The sequence below is a fragment of the Cupressus sempervirens genome, chromosome 2 (genome assembly GCF_028749045.1).
Source record: "Cupressus sempervirens isolate cs-2001-9-10 chromosome 2, ASM2874904v1, whole genome shotgun sequence".
In the NCBI taxonomy this organism is placed as follows: Eukaryota; Viridiplantae; Streptophyta; class Pinopsida; order Cupressales; family Cupressaceae; genus Cupressus; species Cupressus sempervirens.
The window spans coordinates 495,479,887-495,500,888 of record NC_143119.1 but is presented as its reverse complement, the minus strand read 5'-3'; the positions used below and the strand labels follow the sequence as shown (position 1 = coordinate 495,500,888).

At 37.3% G+C, this 21,002-nt stretch overlaps 1 protein-coding gene across 1 annotated transcript; it reads left to right on the top strand.

The window, feature by feature from the left end:
- The first annotated feature begins 979 nt into the window (after positions 1-979).
- LOC149573169 (uncharacterized) lies at positions 980-19,700 on the top strand. The gene is made up of 4 exons (XM_089814341.1): positions 980-1,836; positions 7,523-8,232; positions 18,214-18,472; positions 18,952-19,700. Exons 1-4 carry the CDS (start codon positions 1,384-1,386, stop codon positions 19,114-19,116), a joined length of 1,587 nt encoding a protein of 528 aa, XP_089670467.1. The 5' UTR covers positions 980-1,383; the 3' UTR covers positions 19,117-19,700.
- Positions 19,701-21,002: the final 1,302 nt, after the last annotated feature.

Below are 21,002 nucleotides of genomic sequence, written 5' to 3'. Positions count from 1 at the left end.
GGAGTCTAGGTGCACATTCTAGAGAAACTTGCGAATCTCATCAAGATTACTATCAACATGTTGTTGGTAAGACAAGAATGATGCTCGATAGGGATCAATGCCAACAAAGCTTTGATTTGTTGTTGAATAATGTTGAAAAAAGAAGCGGAGTTGAAAATTTTATCAACTAAGAAAAAGCTAAAATGGGAATAGGAATTGCAATTCCAATAACATATATATTGGTGGACTGACAAATACTCATTTTGGGGCCAAAATAGGAATACAAATTCCAATTCTCAATTCTAATTTGGCACACCAAATTGAAAATTGAAAACAAATTCTAATTCCCAGTTACTATTCTAGTTGAATTCCCCAAAATAAATCAATATCTATAAGACCAAATGAAATAAGCCAATTATCATTGAGATAAATAATAGAAATAATATATTAACTTTATAAATAATTTATTAACTTAAAAATATAAAAAATAATTCATTCTCGTTAGTATACAATCAATCCAATATCATATATGACAACACAAAAATCAAATTATTTAAAATAAAATTTAAAAAATAATTTGATATTAGTTAAATAGAAAGAAAAGTTAATACAAATGTCATTTAAAAATAGATTGACGTGACTATACCTCTTAAATAATAGTTAAATTGGAAATCAAATCAACACAAATGTCTAAAAAATTCTCTCTAAACTTATCTTAATACACAATTTGAACTATTCCATATTTTCATTAATTCATAAAATAGATTCTAGATAAGGGAAAACAAAGACTTTTGAAAATTTGATTTTTAAAAGTTTACAGTTGTATCTACTTCACCTTAATTTACACTAAATTCAAATTTTAAATGCGTATAATCAATGTATTATGTATCATGATAGTTGACAAAATCAAGGGGGAAGAAATAAAACAAATCTATTTCGCTAAAAATATGTGAAACAGAATCAGATTACTATAAACAAACATTATTTTGCTTTACAAAAAAGGAGAAATTGTGGGGAGAAGGAAGGGAATGCCATAATTGGATAATCAGATAACATAAGCCAATCGCGATAAACACAGCTGTCGAGCTGGTGAGATTGTCTACATCGATTAAATTAATCTAATCTGCATACGCATTTGATTTTAATCCTGTGAATTTTTTAAGGGCGTTGAAACAGTCGGGGATGGATAATTTCCACAGATTTTAGCGGGCAATAACATACCACCGTTGATCGCCGCAGTTTTGGATTTGTTCAGATAAATTTAAATCATCATTCTTTTTATTTTTACATTTATCTTCAGGAAGACTTATATGATAACGAAATCCCCCAAATGTGCAAATATGCGGTAGCGCTGAGGCAGAGAAAATAGAGAAGAGGAGAGAGAATGCAGTTGTTTTGTTAGGAATGCACCAGAAGAAGTCAGAGTTACAGATTGGTAAGGAAAGCAGAGGAGCTTCTTCTGATTATCGGAGGCCTCCTCTCCTGTCTTTATCTACGGCCGCCCCCGCCGCTGCGAATAGTAGTGGTGTTTGGGCAGATGAAGCGCTCACAACCCCTCACAAGCGGGTGCAGCAGCAGGTGAAGATTGATGTCACCAATCAGGAGGTGCCCTTCCCCTGCCTCAAAGAGGCCGCGGCGGCAGCGCTTTTGCGTCACCACAAGCAGCACCCACCGCCGCCCCCGCCGCCATCCATAAAATGGCTGTGGCAGGAAATGGGGAAAAAGGAGATTATGCTTGGAGGTCGGAGGGTAAAGGTCAGGTTGAGGTTTCGAGTCTTTCTGCCGCCGCTCGTCATTGTTTCCATCCCGTGCCTCTGGTGGTATTTCAGGGCCGCCCAATCGCCAGAACAAACGCAGGTTCCTTTTTTTTCAAATTTGCTATTTAAATATTTATTTAGAAATAAAACTTCAAAAAAATGAATTTATCGGTGAACGAATTAGATACAAGAAAATAGTGATGTAAATTTGTCTAAAAAATGCTGATTAGGATAAATGTCATACACTCAACTGCGAACAGTATTGGAGCCTCCGAGGAGCTAGAGTGTCAAATCCTTAAGAAATATGATATCATCTTGAGTTTGAATTTGTGCAAATCGAGACTCTGAACTTGTTAGGCGTGACATGATTTATTCAAGGCCCAATCAAATGTTATAGCAGTTTTAACTTTGATCGTGGCTCCAACTCGAACATTGAACCTTTATTCCGGATTATGACTCGAACCTTTGGTCCTTGTATTCTGGAACCAAATATAACTTGAATCTGATTTTACTTAAAGTCCGGATAAACGTAGAAATTGACCAAGATATAATGTAAGCGGCTCAAGTTGATGACCATATAACTGCATTAATGCCTTGAATCTGAACTTACTTTGGAACACCTTGGGATGCATTTTGACCATAAGAGGCGTGACACCAAAGCAGTTGTGATCTTGGATTAAACTTTTTACAATCCCAATTTTGTGTGTAGTCCACTTCTCTTGTATTTGCGACTATGACTTAAGGAGATTATGCTTATCATCATCCTGTTTCTCCTTAGAAATATGTGGCATGATCTCAACACCCTTTTCTTTAGGAGTTACCCCAAGGAATCCATAAAATGACCAAGTCACAAAGCTTAAGCGTTTGGATTCAGTACATTAAACAGCTCGGGCCTAATTGTGGATTTGTAATAGGTTTGCGACTTAAGGGATCATAGCTGCCTTGATCTTGTTACTCAGAAATATGTTGCATGATCTCACCACCTGTGACTCTTTAAGAGCCAAACAATATTTGCCCTGAGGAGTCCCAAAAATGTCCAAGTTACAAATAAGCTTTTGAATTGAAATACATTTTTCTGTTCTGGTCTTATTTTGTATGTGTAATGGATTTATGACTTTAGGTCCCACCACTAGTACCGGTGCTAGTGGTGTTTGCTCCGTGGCTGGAATCGGATCAATGACTATGCTACTGTGCACGCGCAAAAGCTGCCCATTGAATTTGAAGGGGCCTCCTTTATCAACAGATGCTTCTCTCTGGTGCCCAGCCGGATTGCTGGCTATCCAACAGGATCTCTTGGTGTTGCTATGGGGACTAAGTATACATGTCTTGATCCCGTTACTCTTAAGAAGCTTGTGGCATGAAGTCACTACCCTTGGCTCTTAAGATTTAAATTGTTCAACTATCTTTACATCAATGAAGCTGAAAAATGACTATGTTACAGAGCTTCAGATCCAAATACATTAAACTATTTGGGCCCTATTTTGAATTTGGAATGGGTTTGGAACAGCTGTTAGGAAAATCAAAGCAGAATGGGGGTCCAAACACCATTTACACAGTCATGACACCTGGCATTATCTCACACTGCTCTTCTGAACATTTGGTATGATTTTGCTGTTCTTCCACCTGGGATGAGATAGGTACTTAACTGTACCAAAACATCCAAGTCAAAAAACTAAATTGTCATGCCCAAAAGTATTTTATAATGGTTTATAATTAAATTTTGGCCTCAGACAACTTGGTTATTACGGTTCTGAGAAGGTTTTAGATGCAAAATCTTCATATGTTGTGGTGTGAACTATGATTTTGGAACCATATTTAAATGTATAATTCCATGAGAAAAGGTATCAATAGGAAGTGCAATGCTTCAGAAAGGATACAAGTCTCAATCTCCCATCAATTTCCCATTCATGTGGTGTGATTATGTGCACCCTGAGATGATGCTCCAATTGGATTAAGTGGGATCTACTATACAACCATCCAATTCTGGTTTAACAGATACTCCCAAGTTGAAACTGATAAACATATGCGTGAGATTTATGTATATATCATTTGATTAAACTAAGGCATACCTCAATATCTGATATGTATTTACTTTGGACTACTGAGGGATGAAATCAAGGGAAAAGTGGTCCAAAAGCAATTATAGGTCTCAATTCTTTTTTCAATCTAATTTTCTGATGCTTGATGTCTGGAAAGGGAAAATAGTTACAAGGCATAAAGCTTAGGCAATTGGACCTGACTCTTCTATAAGATGGATTAAAAATCTGATTTCAGGTTTGTTTCTCTTTGGAGCACCCAGAAGCAAGAGCTTGGCAGAATTTGTTTGAACCATATTTTGTTCCCTATACCATTTGAAATCTGGTTTTCTCTGAATCCTTTATCTGGAGTAAGGTGGACAATTAAGATGAATCAACTGTGTTGAGATCACAAAAACTAGCTGAGAACAAATTTGAATTTTTTTAGCCCAGTAACTTCGTTTGAGTAAAGGCATGAGGGTTTGTCACTTTTCAGGATCTTGCTCACCTACATTAGACTCATGACACAATCCCACACCAAAAAGCTTCGAAACAAATTTTGAATGTTCGTTAAGCTTCAATTAAGATATGGGTTGGTATTTTCAACCTAGCCATGCTAGAGATAATTCAGGTAGACAAGGCTAAGTACTAAATCGGCTAAATGACTATCTAAATCAACACGAGGAGTACTCAAGTGATCTCTCCAGGCTTGTTTGTGTTAAAAGTTCAGTTGATGTATTCTCCACATAGGCATACAAACCAGACATTAAGACAGAGAACCAATAGAAAAAGCACTTGACAGAAAACTACAAAGTTGTCAAAAGTGGTCTCTCAAAGCTTCAGAACTTATTTCATCCTTTCAATTGGATCCTCTTTTCAAATTCATGTTCAGGTAGTCCCTAGAAAGCAAGATGGAACAATGGAGAACAACTGCTCAGTTGGGTTTCCTTGTTTATTACAATTAATTAATTAATAGTTGAAAATAACAACAGAGTTAAGTAATCTCTTGTTTATCATATGCCTGATGCATCAAAAGGCCTCCACCTGATTATGCAATTTTTGCAAGGGTGATGTGCATTTTAAATGAAAAAGTGAAGATTGTTTGTGCATCTGCAATGCTCCTCTCACCGACAACTGGTTTTCAATGTTCATCAATGTTGGAATTTTGGATAGCCTTGTCTTTGCTCCACTCTGCATGTTAGTATTTGCAATCTTTATGTAATTTCGACATAGAGAATAGGGTAGAGTAATTGGGATAGATGATGCACAAACAAAATTTAGGAGTAGATTTATCTTCAACTTGATTAAGAATACCCAACATAACAAGGTTGAAGTAGTTTCATTGATGTCCCACAATTCCTTTCTTCTCTACAATTTTTCACTTCCTTGCCAAACTCCGGAAGTGAGTCTGCTGTTTGACCTGATTAGTCTTGCAGTGAATGCATAATTCTGAAGTGGGTCAGCTAACTGGTAACTAACTGATGATTGACTCACTGGAACTTATTCCATTAAACATTTGCACCTTAACAAATTTTGAAAGGTCAGTGATTTTTCTAGTATTAACCAGACTTGAGCCACGAATCCAGGACTCACAGAGGCTTGCACATTGTAATTATTCATAGAACCTGCATAAAACCAAAGTCATTAGGGGATATCACGAAATGAGTTTACAAATAGATAACAATCGATCAAGCAAGATTATTCACCAGTAAAGAGGAGTAGGTTCTTCTCCATCGTTGACTTTGCTACTCAATTTTTATCAATCTCTAGACAGGCATATCCACGATCTTGTGCTACTCTCTCTCTCTCTCTCTCTCTCTCTCTCTCTCTGTGAAGCTATGATCACCCAGGGGTATTGCTGTCCTTTGGCAGCAGACAATTAATCACCTCCTTGTACTAGCCAACTGCACCTAGTTGACTGTCTGGCTGTTTCCACCTCCCTGTACTAGCCCATCTTATTTCCAATTTTAAACATTTAAAATCATAGAATAGTTCTTGAGCTTGCTGGAATATGGTTTTTTCTTCCCATGCTGCATAGGATGTCAAAGTACTTAGAGGGAGACATCATACTTCTTTTCCTCCACTTCATTAACATTATCAGATTCCCCGAGTTAAAGTCATTGAGGAGTGCTTTTTTTTAGTTAACAAATTCCTTTCATGACTTGAACTCCCTGCTCAAACACTTTAACATATACTGTAGAGAAGCATGTACAAGTCATCACATGTTACACATACACAATACAAAAACCATCAGATTTGTTGCAGGGATTTAAGAATAGGAGCACGAATGGTGCAAGGGCATGGCAATCTGGTCCCTTTATTCAAATTGTAACACTGTACCGTGTCTACTTGTTTCACTTTGCTCATCACTGGCTATTTTCTGTCCTATTTCCAGAAAACCCCATTGTTTTTTTAGAAGGGTGTAAACTACGTGTTATGACAACCTTCCCCATTACTCCCTTTTGTTTTTGTAGACAACTTACACTTCTAAAATTATCGAGAGACACCTTTGTCATTTTCCTACAGTCATCATTCCCAGATTCCTCTGAAGATGTAAACCTTAATTTTTTCAGACAATTTTTCTTAAACTCCTAACTACAGGCGTGGCTGTCTGGATTATTCTTATTTTCTCAGATCTTGAAGGCACCCTTTGCATTGTGCTGATTTCTATTTCACTCTTGAAATTCCTTTCGACTTCCAGGCCTTTGAATATGTATCCTCTTTGACTTTTATTATCAAGGTTGCCTTTTCTGTCTTGAGTACACTTTTTATGTGCTATGTTTTTTCATCTGAAGTAAATTTCTGCTGATTGTTTCCATGGGCATTTGGTTAATATTAGTGGTGTATACAAAATTTCCGCTTGAATGTCTTCTCCCACATGGCCATTATTCACTGCTATCTTTACCTACACATCTACCAATTGGATTGTGGTATGTTGGATAATGTAAAATGATAAATACATGTAAATCAGAATATAAATTAGATTTCTAGCTCATTTCATCGCCACACATCCTGGTCATAAAAAATGGTACATTTTAAATTTTCTATGCAAATTTGTTTAACTTCTAGCAATAAACATGCCTAAATTTATTTATATCAACCACCATGGTCTCATCAAGTTTACATGTTCATCACATATGATATTGCTAAAAAAAGTAATCATTATCAGTTATAAAGTCCTTAGTTTCAATGTCCTTGGCCAACTAATCTAAGGCTTTGTAGATTCAGTTAAAAAATGCAGTGGCTATGATGGTGCATTGCTACAGCTAACATAGTAAGAAAGACTCTAAGTTATATTCTCAAGTCCAATTCCTGGATGCTGAAATAAGCATTTTGTATATAATTACATTGCTTATATCATGAATAATAAAGGAGGTTAAAAAGGTAAGTTTTAATAAAGTTCATTTAGTAGTTAAACATGTAGATCATTGTTTTACATTCATGCTTTTTTTCACTTTTCCATGAGAGAGTTCATCTTTCACCTGTTCTCAGTGATCTACTTTGACATATATGATTTATTTTCTTGGAATATTGTAGAAGATCATCAATAGATTCTGTGTTGTGTCTTATTTTCGTAGTTTCTTTTTGACATAGTTTTTACTTTCTTGTACCTCCAAAGATTTGTCAGGCATCTTTAAGTAGAAAAAAGTCCGTTGTCCTTGAAACTTTCCTTACACTTCCAGCTTTTAAATAATTACTGGCTACATGGTAATAATGGCAGGGAAAAATGCATCGTAGAACTTAAAGCACCTTTCCTTTACTTTTTTGTAGATGCAAGGTTATGATGAGGATGAAGATGGGATGCTCCTTTCTGATCTACAATCTTCTGAAGCAGCAATAGTATGGAGTTTTTGGCTTGATTGCCTCGCAGCAGTGGTGTTTATGATAGCAGTGGTAATATCATTGAGAATTGCATACCGAAACCTCATACTATCCCACAGGTGGCCCTCCTTCCCCAGAGGCAAACTTGGGGTGCATAAGACATGGGGCTGGCTTGCCTCCAAGCCCCTTGTGGCTTTTTTGATACAAGACAGAGAAAAAAAGAGGGCTTTATTAGCTAAGACCCTGGTCACATGGACAATTGGCTCTGAGAGGACCAGCAATATAGTATCCAGAGAAGCAGTGAGGGTTTACACCAATGGGGATATGTATGAGGGGGAATTTCATCAGGGTAAGTGCTCTGGCAGTGGTGTCTATTATTATTATATGAGTGGAAGCTATGAAGGGGATTGGATTGATGGAAAATATGATGGTTATGGGGTTGAGACATGGGCCAGAGGCAGCCGTTATAGAGGTCAGTACAGACAGGGTTTCCGGCATGGTTATGGGGTTTATAGATTTTACACTGGAGATGTGTATGCAGGGGAGTGGTGTAATGGACAGAGCCATGGTTATGGTGTTCACATTTGTGATGATGGAAGTCGGTATGTGGGGGAGTTCAAGTGGGGCGTCAAGCATGGCCTCGGATACTATCATTTTAGGTATGCATGTTTTTGATAAAATAATCAAAAATTATTTATTGGAACGGATTGATTTAGAGGAGTATTATGATAGATGGTGAATCTCTTTATCTAAAAAACAAAATCATGAGGATATATATTCTGTGTATATTGATTTTTTTTCGTTTGTTGGCTATGGCCTATATCTTTTAGTTGAGGTGCAGGCTGCCTTTAAAACCAGATAGCACAGATAACATCCTTTTAATTAGTTTGCATTTTACTCAGAAGCTCCCCATGGTTGTTAGATGAAGATCTTTTCACATGTTGACTGAGTTCCTCACAATCGCTCTCACCATTACAGCACAACCTTCTGGGCAGTTTAGAAATCGTTGTTAACACTTCTCATTTTGTGCAAGTCTAGAACATGGCAACATTTTTCTTTGAAAGCTCTTAAGTGTGTGGTATTGATTTCGATATATTTTTGAAATTTATCGAGTCAACTTATGAATAGCTCAATGAGAATTCACTATTTCCTGATGTTATTAATGACAAAAGTTTGATAAAATTTTTGGAGGGTTCTACTGAATAAAAATGAATGCATATTTTATAGCAACCCACCCCTATTTAACAAACCAGTTTTCCTGGGCCAATTTTTTCTTTTTACAACCAGCTTCTTATTAACCAGTAAAAAGATCACACGACAGTGCGGATTCAAGATACTTAGAACAACAAGATACTAAGTCTGGATTCTTCACAAAATCTAAAGATGCATGAAATACAAATTTTTAGTAACAAGTACATACAGTTTATTCTTGCCTCCTAAGCACAAGAAATGCTTTGTGGGATTTGTCAACAGAGATAACCGCCCATCCAATAGTTGACCCCTTTCTAAGTTACTCAATTCAAACCCAGTTCGGGTAGCCCTTTCCTGCTATGCAGTGACACCTGGATGTTACTATGCCTTGGCTTCCAAGTATCAACGCTCCTTTACTTGCTATAGCTATTATCTCCCGCTTCTTGGTAACTTAGAATATGCAGGAATCCTCCACGATGCACTATTACTGTTTGCAGTCGGATTGAAGGATTGACCACGACTTCATCCTGCAACCATTAAATTATTTTCACCATCCCTGAATAGAGTCTCTAAATGCGATCCCCAGTCACTCACGGATGCTATTTTCCTATAAGTTATTCGCTAAGGGTTGATGCTCCTGTAACATGCTTAGTGCATTCATGTTTCCCTTGTTTTCTCATTGCAATACTGACGCCTTCAAACAACTCTGTTGCTGTTAACCATCCAATTCACTTGCCTCTTGGTTGCAGATGAAACTTATACGGAGTTGAAATATGCTTATTTCAAATACTGCTACGTGCTTGCCAAACTTGTCGGGTGGGAACTTAGTTTTTGAGAATAGGCTGCTTGCTCATCATTCACACCCTGCTATCGGACTTCCTGAAAAGACTATCCTGGCCGGCAATGCTAACCGAAGATAGTGCAAATACCATCAGTGATACTATGCACACATAGTAGCCTGACCAATGAATTGCCCATTACTTCCTGGACCATTCCAAGAGCATCTCTCAACTCTGACAGTAGCCCTTCGATGAATACCTTCCCTGTATTCTCTGTCAATTTCTGACTTCCAATCTTCCAATTTTCTTTCCTTCATTGAACGCTGCCATCACAATAAAAATTCCAACCAAAGAAACACCTAGTTACCACGTTGCCAAAACAGCTAATGATTCCTCTTATTCTGGTCTCTTTGCTAAATTTTCCCTTTGTCCCACTATCGAATATATATTTTTGTGACTTTGGCATTTACTTTGAGTAATTTCACAAATATATATATGTTCATTTCTAATTTATTAAATGCAAGAAAAGAGGACTAAAAGAGCATTTAATAAACTCTTCCTGATTTACTTCGATCTAGAGGGGGACATTACAGTTCTCCCTTCCCAAGAATTTCTTAGCCTCTAGCAATTCAAGGCTGGGTGAGACCAGATCTGCTAGTTTTCCCAAGTTGCGTCTTCCACCGGAAGTCTTTCCATTTCACTAAGTACTCCCTGATCACGCGCTTGCGGAGGTTTCTTTCCCTTGTCTCAATGATCGCTTTAGGAACTAGCACCGAGCTTCGTTCTTTGTTCAATGGTGGCAATACTGTTGAAGGAATAACCTTATGTACCAAAGCTTTTTTGGGCATGGATACATGAAAGACATCGTGCATCTTGTTCTTTGTAGGTAGTTCTAGCTCATAAGCTACCTCTTCGATTTGCCGGAGCACCCTGTATGGTCCATAAAACCTTGGTTTCAATTTCTCAGCTCAACTTTTCTTGAGAGAAGATTGTTGGTACGGCTGCAACCTCAAATATACTAAGTCTCTGACTTCGAAATGCCTCTTAACCCTGTGCTGGTCTTCATATTGCTTCTGTTGATTTTCATCCTGCTAGACATTCTCCTACAACGCTTTCACTATGTCCTTACTCTGCTGTAATAAATTTGAAGCTTTGGGTACTCCACTATCTGTCAAAACCAGATCTAAAACACTGGGTGGTTCATAACCATAGAGTGCCATGTAAGAAGACATCTTGATGGACATGTATAGGTTGAATTATAACAATACTCACTGATGTGTAACCACTTAATCTATTGCTTTTGCTGTCCTGAAACAAAGTTTCTTAGGTACCCTTCCTGCCACTTTTCAACAATTTCAATTTGACCATCTGTTTGTGGATGATAACTAGTGCTGGGATTTGGTTCGGTTCCACAAAACCTGAATAATTCTTGCCAAAACAAACTTATCAATTTGCTATCCCTGTCACTTACTATGCTCCTGGGCAGTCCATGAAGTCTGGAAATTTCTTTGAAGAAAAGATCTGCTACTTGTACTGCTGAATATGGAGCCAATATAGGAAAAAAAGTGCAAATTTAGTCAATCTATCAACTACAACATATATGCAATTTTTACCTTGAACAAACAACCGGTAAACGGGTTATAAAGTCCATTGAAATACTTTCCCACTTTTGGTTTCAAATGGGCATGGGCTCTAATAGATTGATTAGGTAAGTATTTTCATGTTTGTTTTGTTGGCATGTTGGGCACTGTTGTACAAATCTCTAAAATTCAAGTTATAGTCCTTTCCAACTGAATCTTTCTCTAATTTGTTTGTATGTTTCAAAGAAACCCGGATGACTAGCCATAGGAGCATTATGAAAAGACTTCAAAATCTCCAATTTGAACTTGGAGCTTGGCAATAAGAAACACTCTATCCTTATAGAGTATCAACTCATTTTTCACCTTATACCTGTCATCATGAATTCTGCCTTCAAGTAAGTTTGAGGCCCAATCATCTTTAGCATATTCAGGTGTAATATTCTATTTCCAATTAGCTGTTATCTCTACTATGGAGCATAAATGTGGTCTTCTAGATAAGGCATTAGCCACACTGTTTCTTTTACCCTTACATAGACAATGTCAAAGTCATAGGTCTGTAATTTACTCACCCATTTTTGCTGTCTTTCACTTAAGTCTTGCTGGTTTAGGAAGTATTTGAGACTATTGTGATCTGTTCTAACAGTGAATTTACTCCCCACTAAATATTGCCTAAACTTGGCAAGAGTGCATTATTGCCAACATCTCTTTGTTATAAATTGAATAACTCTTTTCAGCATCTCTCAATTTTCTACTTTCAAAGGCAATAGGGTGTTTATTTTCTGTTAGAACAACACCTATCCTTTCACCTGATGCTTCACATTCCAGCTCAAATGGTTTAGTAAAATCAGGTATTGCTAACACCGGGCATGAACTCTCAAGTTCCTTAAACTGGTCAAAGCATTTTCGTGCTTCATTTGACCATGCAAATGCTCCCTTTTTTGTCAAATCAGTCAATGGAGCAGCCACCTGAAAAACCTTTAACAAATCTCCTATAAAATCCACGCAACCCAAAGAAACCTTTTAGTTGTGATAAATTTGTAGGAGGGGGCCAATCCATGATTGCGTTGATTTTTTCCGGGTCAACACTAATTCCTTTGGAGCTGATAATGTGACCAAGGCACAACAATTCTGATGAACCACATTTACATTTAAACTCCTTAGCAAACAAAGATTCCTTCTCCAAAATACCAAGCACCTCCTAGAAATGTTTCAAGTGTTCATCCCATGTCTTGCTTTATATTAAAATGTCATTAAAAAATATCAAAACAAACTTACAGAGCTGCTTGATAAAAATCTGGTTCATACAGGATTGGAAGGTCGCTGGTGCATTAGTCAGCCCAAAGGGCATGACTAGAAACTTGTAGTGCCCATAATGACACCTAAATGCTGTCTTCTCCACGTCCTTTTCCCTTACTTTGATTTGGTGGTACCCAGATCTCAAATCTATCTGGGAAAAGAAGCAAGCTCCATGCAGCTCATCAATCAACTCATCAATGCGTGGAATGGGGTAACAATCTTGATTGTTCTTTTGTTTAAGGCCTTGTAATCAATACACATGCTTATGGTTCCATCTTTCTTTTTCAGTAAGACCACGGATGAAGCAAAGGGACTTTTACTTGGCCTAATATGACCCATTTTCAACAACTCTTTGATTGCCTTCTCCATCTCATCTTTATGTTTTTTTGAGTGCCTATAAAGTGTGGTTATGACTAATTTGACACCTTCCTCCAACTCTATTATGTGTTCAATGCCTCTCTCTGGTGGGATGCCGTGTGGGATGTCACTAAATACCTTGCTGTACTTATCCAACAACACCTTAATCTCATGCTGGAAACTCTTATTATGCTGTCCTAAATCATTTGGTGAGAAAACACACTCTACTGCCTACTCCACTTGATCATGCCTCGTTAACCTTTCCATTCTTTTGAAGGAAACAATCTTTGGTCTACCTCTTGTTATCCCTTTAAGAAGAAACTTCTTCCCCTCAACTCCAAATTTCATTTCCATTGTTTGCAAGTTCATTCTAAATTAACCAAGTGACCACAGCCATTGGATGCAAAGCACCGCGTCCGTGTCTCCAATGCTTACCACATAGAAGTCATTTCTCAATTCATACTCTCCCAGCTGAATGCATAAGTTTGATATCTTACATGTGTAGGTGATTGTGAATCGATCAGCAACCATTACTCTAAATCTTTCTCATTCTTCAGTCCTCAAACCTCTTCATACAACTACTCCATCTATGAAATTATGGTTTGCACCGGTATCTATTAATGTGATTATTCACTGCCCACACAACACCCCTCTAACTCTAAATGACTCAATTTTCTGCAACCTTGTTAATTGGGCTATGCAACTCTTCCCCTTGTGTTCACCTGCTGAGTCGTCTAATTTAGAATTTTCTTCACTTGAGCTTGATTCGGACTGCTGTTCAAAATTTTCAGATCTTGATTCAAGGGCTGTAAAATACTCTATTTGTTTCACCTTTGCCTTCAATGGACACTTATGAGTTGAGTCCCAAGGTTCCCTACATTGGAAACATAATTTCCTTTTTTTCAACTCAGTCAATTGTTCATCATCTAATGCGATCTGCGCTTTCTTGGACTGATCAACATCCTTAAGAGAATGTTTTTTGTCTTTGTCCCTTCTGTGATGGAGATTCGTTGGAAAGTGATTGCTTCTTGAAGTAGAAGTTTCCATTTCCCTTGCCTTTTAATGGCATCCTGCAAATTAGTTGGGTTTAAAGCCTTAACCCAACCCTTTAATGGCTCCATTAATCCGTCTATGAAAGGAACCACCCTCCTCTTCGAAATATCAGTTACTGAAACAAAAAATCTTTCGGAAATCTGAAATATAATTCTCCATGGTTCACCATTGTGTAATGGTGCCAACTCTTTGAAGTCTAGCTCAGGATCTTTCTTATTAAAACGATCAATCAACCTTTCAGTAAATTCAACATAGGTGACAATTTGATCATGGCCCAAAGCAATCAAACCATGATACCACCAATCGTGAGCACTCCCCTCCAAATGCAAGGTTGCATATTTGATTGCTTCATCTTCAGCCATAGATTTAAGATGGAAAAATGTATCCAAATTTTGAACCCACAATCTTGCTCTCATTTTTCCCGACCCATCAAAGTATATGCTATGGATACTTTACCCACTCTTTGCTGCAAATCTTGATTTTGGTATCTATCACCATTTCCCCTTCACGGCCTATTCCTTTCCCTAAAGGCAATATAATCTGGAAAGGGCATTTCATCCTGGAAATCAGCCCATAGTTGTCTATTGAATTCTTGGTCCGTTGGCTCATTCGCTGCTGGTCTTTAGCTTGATTGAAGGTAGGCATTAGTGGCCTGGAGTGAATTGTTGAGCCATTGTTCCCTTGCACATTTGAAATAGAGCTTTGTCCCCTATTTCCATTGTTCCCTTGGTTTGTGGTGTTGTCATGATTTCCATTATCTGCACGTTGTTGAACCAGTTGTGTGAGCATTTGAGTCATTTGCTGTTGTGATTGAACCATTAGAATCATCATATCTCGTTGTGTCTTTTGAAAATTCACCCAAAGTGTTCTCAATCCCACTAGCATTTGCATCACCATCCATTATTTCTATCTGAAAGGTAGACTGCTCAATCTCAGTCTGCTGGTCCAAATTGGTGTTAGACTTATTTCTGCGAATGTAGTGCTGTAATGGGCGCATAACCAGAGAATTTCCCAAGAGCTTATCAAGAGCTTAACAACCCACCCCTATTTAACAAACTAGTTTTCCTTGGCCAATTTTTTCTTTTTACAACCAGCTTCTTATTAACCAGTAAAAAGATCACATGACAATGAGGATTCAAGATACTTAGAACAAGAAGATACTAAGTCTGGATTCTTCACAAAATCTCAAGATGCGTGAAATACGAATTTTTAGTAACAAGTACATACAGTTTATTCTTGCCTCCTAAGCGCAAGAAATGCTTTGTGGGATTTGTTGACAGAGATAACCACCCATCCAATAGTTGACCCCCTTCTAAGTTGATCAATTCGAATTTCAAACCCAGTTCGGGTAGCCCTTTCCTGCTATGCAATGACGCCTGAATTTTACTATGCTTTGGCCTTCAAGTATCGATGCTCCTTTACTTGCTATAGCTATTATCTCCTGCTTCTTGGTAACTTAGAATATGCTGGAATCCTCCATAATGCACTGCTACTATTCGCAGTAGGATTGAGGGATTGACCACGGCTTCCTCCTGTAACTATTAAATTCTTTTCACAGTCCCTGGATAGAGTCTCTAAATGCAATCCCTCTGTCACTCGCGGATGCTGTTTTCCTATAAGTCATTCTCTAAGGGTCTATGCTCCTGTAATGTGCTTAGTGCATTCACGTTTCTCTTGTTTTCTCATTGTAATACCAGTGCCTTAAAACAACTGTGTTGCCGTTAACCATCCAATTTGCCTGCCACTTGGTTGCAGATGAAACTTATATGAAGTTGCAGTATGCTTATTTCAAATACCACCATGTGCTTGCCAAACCTATCAGGTGGAAACTTAGTTTCTGAGAATAGACTGCTTGCTCATCATTCACACCCTGCTATCGGACTTCCCGAAAAGACTATCCTGGGCGGAAATGCTAACTGAAGATAGTGCAAATACCATTAGTGAGACCCTGCGCACACAGTAGCTCGACCAATGCCCGTTACTGCGTGGACCATTCCGAGAGCATCTCTCAGCTCTGATAATAACCCTTCGATGAATACCTTCCCTGTACTCTCTGTCAATCTCTGACTTCCAATCTTCCAGTTTTCTCCCCTTCATTGAACGCTGCTATCCCAATAAAAACTCCTGCCAAATAAATGTTCAGTTATTATCTTGGCTCACCAGAGCCACGTTGCCAAAACAGCTAACGGTTCCTCTTAATCTTGTCTCTTTGCTAAATTTTTCCTTTGTCCCATTATCGAATATATATTTTTGTGACTTTGGCATTTACTTTGAGTAATTTCACAAATATATATATATGTTCATTTCTAATTTATTAAATGCAAGAAAAGAGGACTAAAAGAGCATTTACTAAATTCTTCCTGATTTACTTTGAACTAGAGGGGACATTACATATTTGGAAGAAAAAATATTGTTCTAGGATATTAGAAATTTCTAACCAGATTGTGCAGACAAAACCAAAGCAGAAAAAATGATCAGATAAGAATTAAGAAGTAAAGTTTGTATTTTATAGACCTGCTTCACAGCTCTGCTCCATTTTTCTGATATTTTGAGGCTTTCCTTTACACTAATTTAACCTCTGTGCACCTTTTGTTTTGATTGTATCAACTGAACCTATAGATTTACAAGTGATCAATGTAGAATGTTAATTTGAAAATGGAAATTTGTATAAATTTTGAACTCTCAAGTTAGTGTTGCACTCTTTTGACCTCAGAAACAAGACCACCATAAATGTTGTCTCATTCTCACATTCTTCAGTCTTCTCAAATCATGTCACCTTCTCTGAGTCTATATTATTCTAAATACTTATGGAATTATTCTATTGCTTTGCCATGCTTGCATCCACATTTTATAAATTGTAGCCTTCACATGTTTTTTCATTTTATTATGCATATTCAGTGTCATGCCTCACTGTACTGCCAGACTGAGTTTAAAAGCGAGACAGTGGCAACAAGATATAAAATTATGATCTTAGAAGTGAATTATACAATAAGGCATGATTTATGCCGCAAAGATACATGAATGTGAGAATTTTAGTATAGATATGGTTTTACCCTGTTTCCTTGTGCGAATAAGTAGAATGGTAATATTAAGCATGCATGCCCTTTTTGGGTCTTAAAATGTTATTTAAAAACTAGGATGGTCAGTTTGGCCCCCACTAGGCCCCTGGACCAGCTCTGCTTTAAACTGGTATGTGTTTCTGGTCTGTTCCGCCTGTGGGTCGTTCGAAACAGACCTCGCCCAATTTGGACCCAGGCAGGCCTGGGCGAATTTCTAAGAATCAATGACAAACTTATCTAAGCAAATGGGTGAGAACCACTATTCTGCATATATTCAAATTACAAATACATTCCAGACATTGACTGAAATGAAAAATAGACGAGTTTGCAAGGTAAAGGAATCACATTTTGAGAAGAAGTTAGCTGAGTGATCCAATCAATAGCCCAAGCGGCTCATAGAAGCAGTTCCAAAAGCTCATATTCTACATATGGACCAAGTATTTATCATTGCTTTTCATTGTTTCATTATACATCCTAGAGAAATGTATAATAATGGGAAGATCACATAATATTCTTGCAACTGCTCGGAAGTCTTCTTAGGTTGTAGAGAAGATAAACATGAATGTGCATGCATTCCTCTTTTTCTTTGCCTTTGTTTCTTATTTTTTTCCTTTGATTAATATCTAAATTGTTATATAGATTGTTCACATGTGCCTTTAAGACCCCAAAGGCACAATTTACTTGAAATCTTTGAAACACGATTCTAGTCATTGATCAAATGGAATACAAATTGCTTTGTATTTTGAAGCATTGACGGCATGCTCAATTACTCACAAGCTTCTTGTTGCTTTTATGATACCATGTGACATTCTAATCTTAGCTCATGCTTCTAGGCTGCATAAATGTGTGTAATTTTTACATGTTTTTCTACTAACGAACCCAAACGGACCCAAACCGCTTTTCAAAATTTTGCTGTACTGGGAAACTGGTTCTTCAAACTCGAACCTGAACCCAAACTGGCATCCTAGCTTTAAAATATAATAAATCTATTCAACTTCACAATTATTCAGTCCATAAATCTCTTTTTTTTTGCCAATATTTCTCCATGAACAAGGGTAGACGAGAATGTAGAATGGAATGCAAAGATCTCATTCTGCACCCAAAATGTAGGATACCAATTTTCCTGCAAAACTCATCCATTCTCACTCAAGGACGGTCAGGGAGGGTGCTAAGATTCTCCTCAGTATTTTCCTTATTGCTTTTAAAAGTTTAATCTTAAAAAAAACCATGTCATAAACCTGTATCATTATGCTTAAGGACGGAAGGCATGTTTCACCCATGTGATGAATCATCCAATTGATGAAGGGACTTGTACTTATTTGCAGAAATGGTGACACCTATGCTGGAGAGTATTTTGCAGACAAAATGCATGGGTTTGGTGTGTATCACTTTGCCAATGGTCACCAGTATGAAGGTGCTTGGTATGAGGGAAGAAAACAAGGTCTTGGAATGTATACATTTAGAAATGGTGAAAGGCAGTCTGGCCACTGGCATCATGGTGTGCTGGAGACCCCTAGCACACAGAATTCTCAACCAGGATGCCCCATGGCTGTGAACCATTCAAAAGTCTTGAATGCAGTACAGGTACTCTTCAATATTCACTTATTAACCTCGTCAATGTTCATATATTAGCAATACCATAGTTTTCATTATTTTGAAGGCTGCTATTAGAAATTTATGTAAAATATTGCATTCTGAACCTTGACTATAAGCACACTAGTGCATCTTTTCTAAGTTGTATTGTTTTCTTCCTTAGATATTGGTGTTTTAGTAGTCAATTCTAATGGGCTGTACATTTTGGTTGGGAGGACGGGGAGGCAAAAGGGGGACGGTTAACGCATTTTATTTTAATTCAGAATGGCTTTCATTATTGTATATTTGGGTGCGACAATTACTTGTACTGGGTTTTTCTTTTTTTCTTCAATTATTTGGACTGGGATGATAGGAGAGCGATAAAGGAGGGATTGGGTTTGGGAGTAAAAAGAAGAAAGAAGTATACCTAGCTATTAAGAAATAATGAATTGCAGGTTCATTATTCAATATCTTTGGTGCTTGTTTTTCAGGAAGCAAGGTGTGCAGCTCAGAAAGCATATGAAATTCCTCGAGTCGATGAAAGAGTAAATAAAGCTATAGCTGCTGCCAACAGAGCAGCCAATGCAGCAAGGGTTGCTGCAGTGAAAGCTGTTCAGAAAAAAATGCACGGCGATATTACCATTGGAGATGTTTGAGTGGTTGCTCAATATGTATCTAACAAGCATAGTAGTTGGTCCGACCTTTACTACTAATATGTACATGCAGGAATTCTGTTCCTTTTGCTGCATTGGCTTATAGTTGTCATAGCATATGGTTTGTGCCTTAAATTAGGAAATGGATAAGATAAGGGCACTTAACACTATAATCCTTGAGGGGACATGATGTGAGAAGGTAAGCTGTTCTGTGCCTAATTTTTTCTTTCCTGGGAAATTTACTGCATTGAATCTACATTTCAACTTTCAAAGAGGCATATGGGTAGGGCTGTAACTACGTGTAAAAGGAATGAGCTAAAGTTAGAGCTCTTGCACCTGAATCCTGTAAAGTATATGAGTGTTGTTTTGAGATTGCATTTTATGCTGTCTGTGCTCTTGCACCTGAGTCCTGTAAAGTATACGAGTGTTGTTTTGGGATTGCATTTTATGCTGTCTGACTTTAATGGTGCCTAAGGTAATTGCCTGGCACCTGATGCACAATATCATTTTTCAGTAACAGAGGGGAGTTCAAGTATGTATTCAAGAGAAACTATATGAATATATGGATGGAACAGCCATTAAGAAAAGTGAAGACGCAAGAAATGAATTTTCAATATTATATAATTTTGTCAGAAAATAAAATCTTGAATTGGCATAATTGTTTCACCTACATAATACTGAACTGTTGATTGTCACATTGTTCACTTGCTTGTAGGCATACCATAGAGTTTGCATAAACAACTAGGACTTATGTGAAGTTACTTAGTGAGATGAATTTTCAGCATTGGGACTTGTAGCTTCACTGGCCAACAAATGATTTTCATGTACGTGTTTGTATGATTCTGTCCATGGCCTTCAAACATGTCGAACCATTCAGGAAATTTTATTATTTAACTCAATTATATGTTTTACAGAACATTAGTTTTAATTTTGAACACCGATCACCAAGATATTGGTGATACTACTTGGTAATAGCCTTAGATCTAATGATCGATGAAGCATATTTGGCTTGTCTTTGAGACAATGTATAATTATCAGTTTATGTTTCCAGTAATAAGTTTTTGTAGATCTTGCTAAGTGAATGAGAAAGTCCAAACCAGTAGACTGTTGGTCGAACTGTGCATGTCTCTACCTGTTTCAGTTGCCTGCTGTATGTTCATGTAAAATCATTGTGGCATGTTTCATGCACCGGGAGTCTTGTCAAGCTCTTTTTTTTTCTTTAGGTTATATGCAGGGTACTATATGTAAATTTTATGTATCTGCCAAATTGACTGGCACTACAAAACCATTTTTCACAATTGTTTTATCCACGATAAACTTTCTCACTTCGTGAATATGATTCTTATTATTAAGTCTATGAAGTGGGTCATAATTTCCTTGCAATCATTTGTTATTGCTTGGCTATCTTATGTTGGCTAGTCATATGATTACATGATCTCCTCTTTGAATTACTATCTTTAAACTGTGCCCTCCACAAGTTGAGCGCCCATTTCTGTCTTGCAACCTATAAGTTGTTTAATGCTGGCTCAGATCGCATTGCTTTGCGATTACTAAGAATAAAGCAAGGTCCTTACATAATAGGTGTGAGTTTCTGACCCATTTGAGTGAAGGAAATAAAGCAGATTTTTGCATGTATGTAATATGAAACATTTGTTCCTAGGGTGCCTATGTCAGAATGCCTACATTGAATTGTGGCATCCATCCTTCAATTATCATAAACAGTTTTTTAACTTTTTCAAATATCTCAGTTCTTCAGTTCGGTGCAGCATACTGATTTGAATAGCATAATTTCCTATATTTTTAGAATCTAATCATCATTGCTCTTCTTTGTTTATAAATTCTTTTATTTTTCTGTTGCTACTTTGAAGTTTTACACTTTCTTAGTGATA

Excerpts from the sequence above, each read along its gene's own strand:
- LOC149573169 (XM_089814341.1), top strand. The coding sequence starts at position 1,384 with ATGCACCAGAAGAAGTCAGAGTTACAGATTGGTAAGGAAAGCAGAGGA. Across the intron at positions 1,837-7,522 it reads AATCGCCAGAACAAACGCAG|ATGCAAGGTTATGATGAGGA; the intron begins GTTCCTTTTTTT and ends ACTTTTTTGTAG. Across the intron at positions 8,233-18,213 it reads CTCGGATACTATCATTTTAG|AAATGGTGACACCTATGCTG; the intron begins GTATGCATGTTT and ends ACTTATTTGCAG.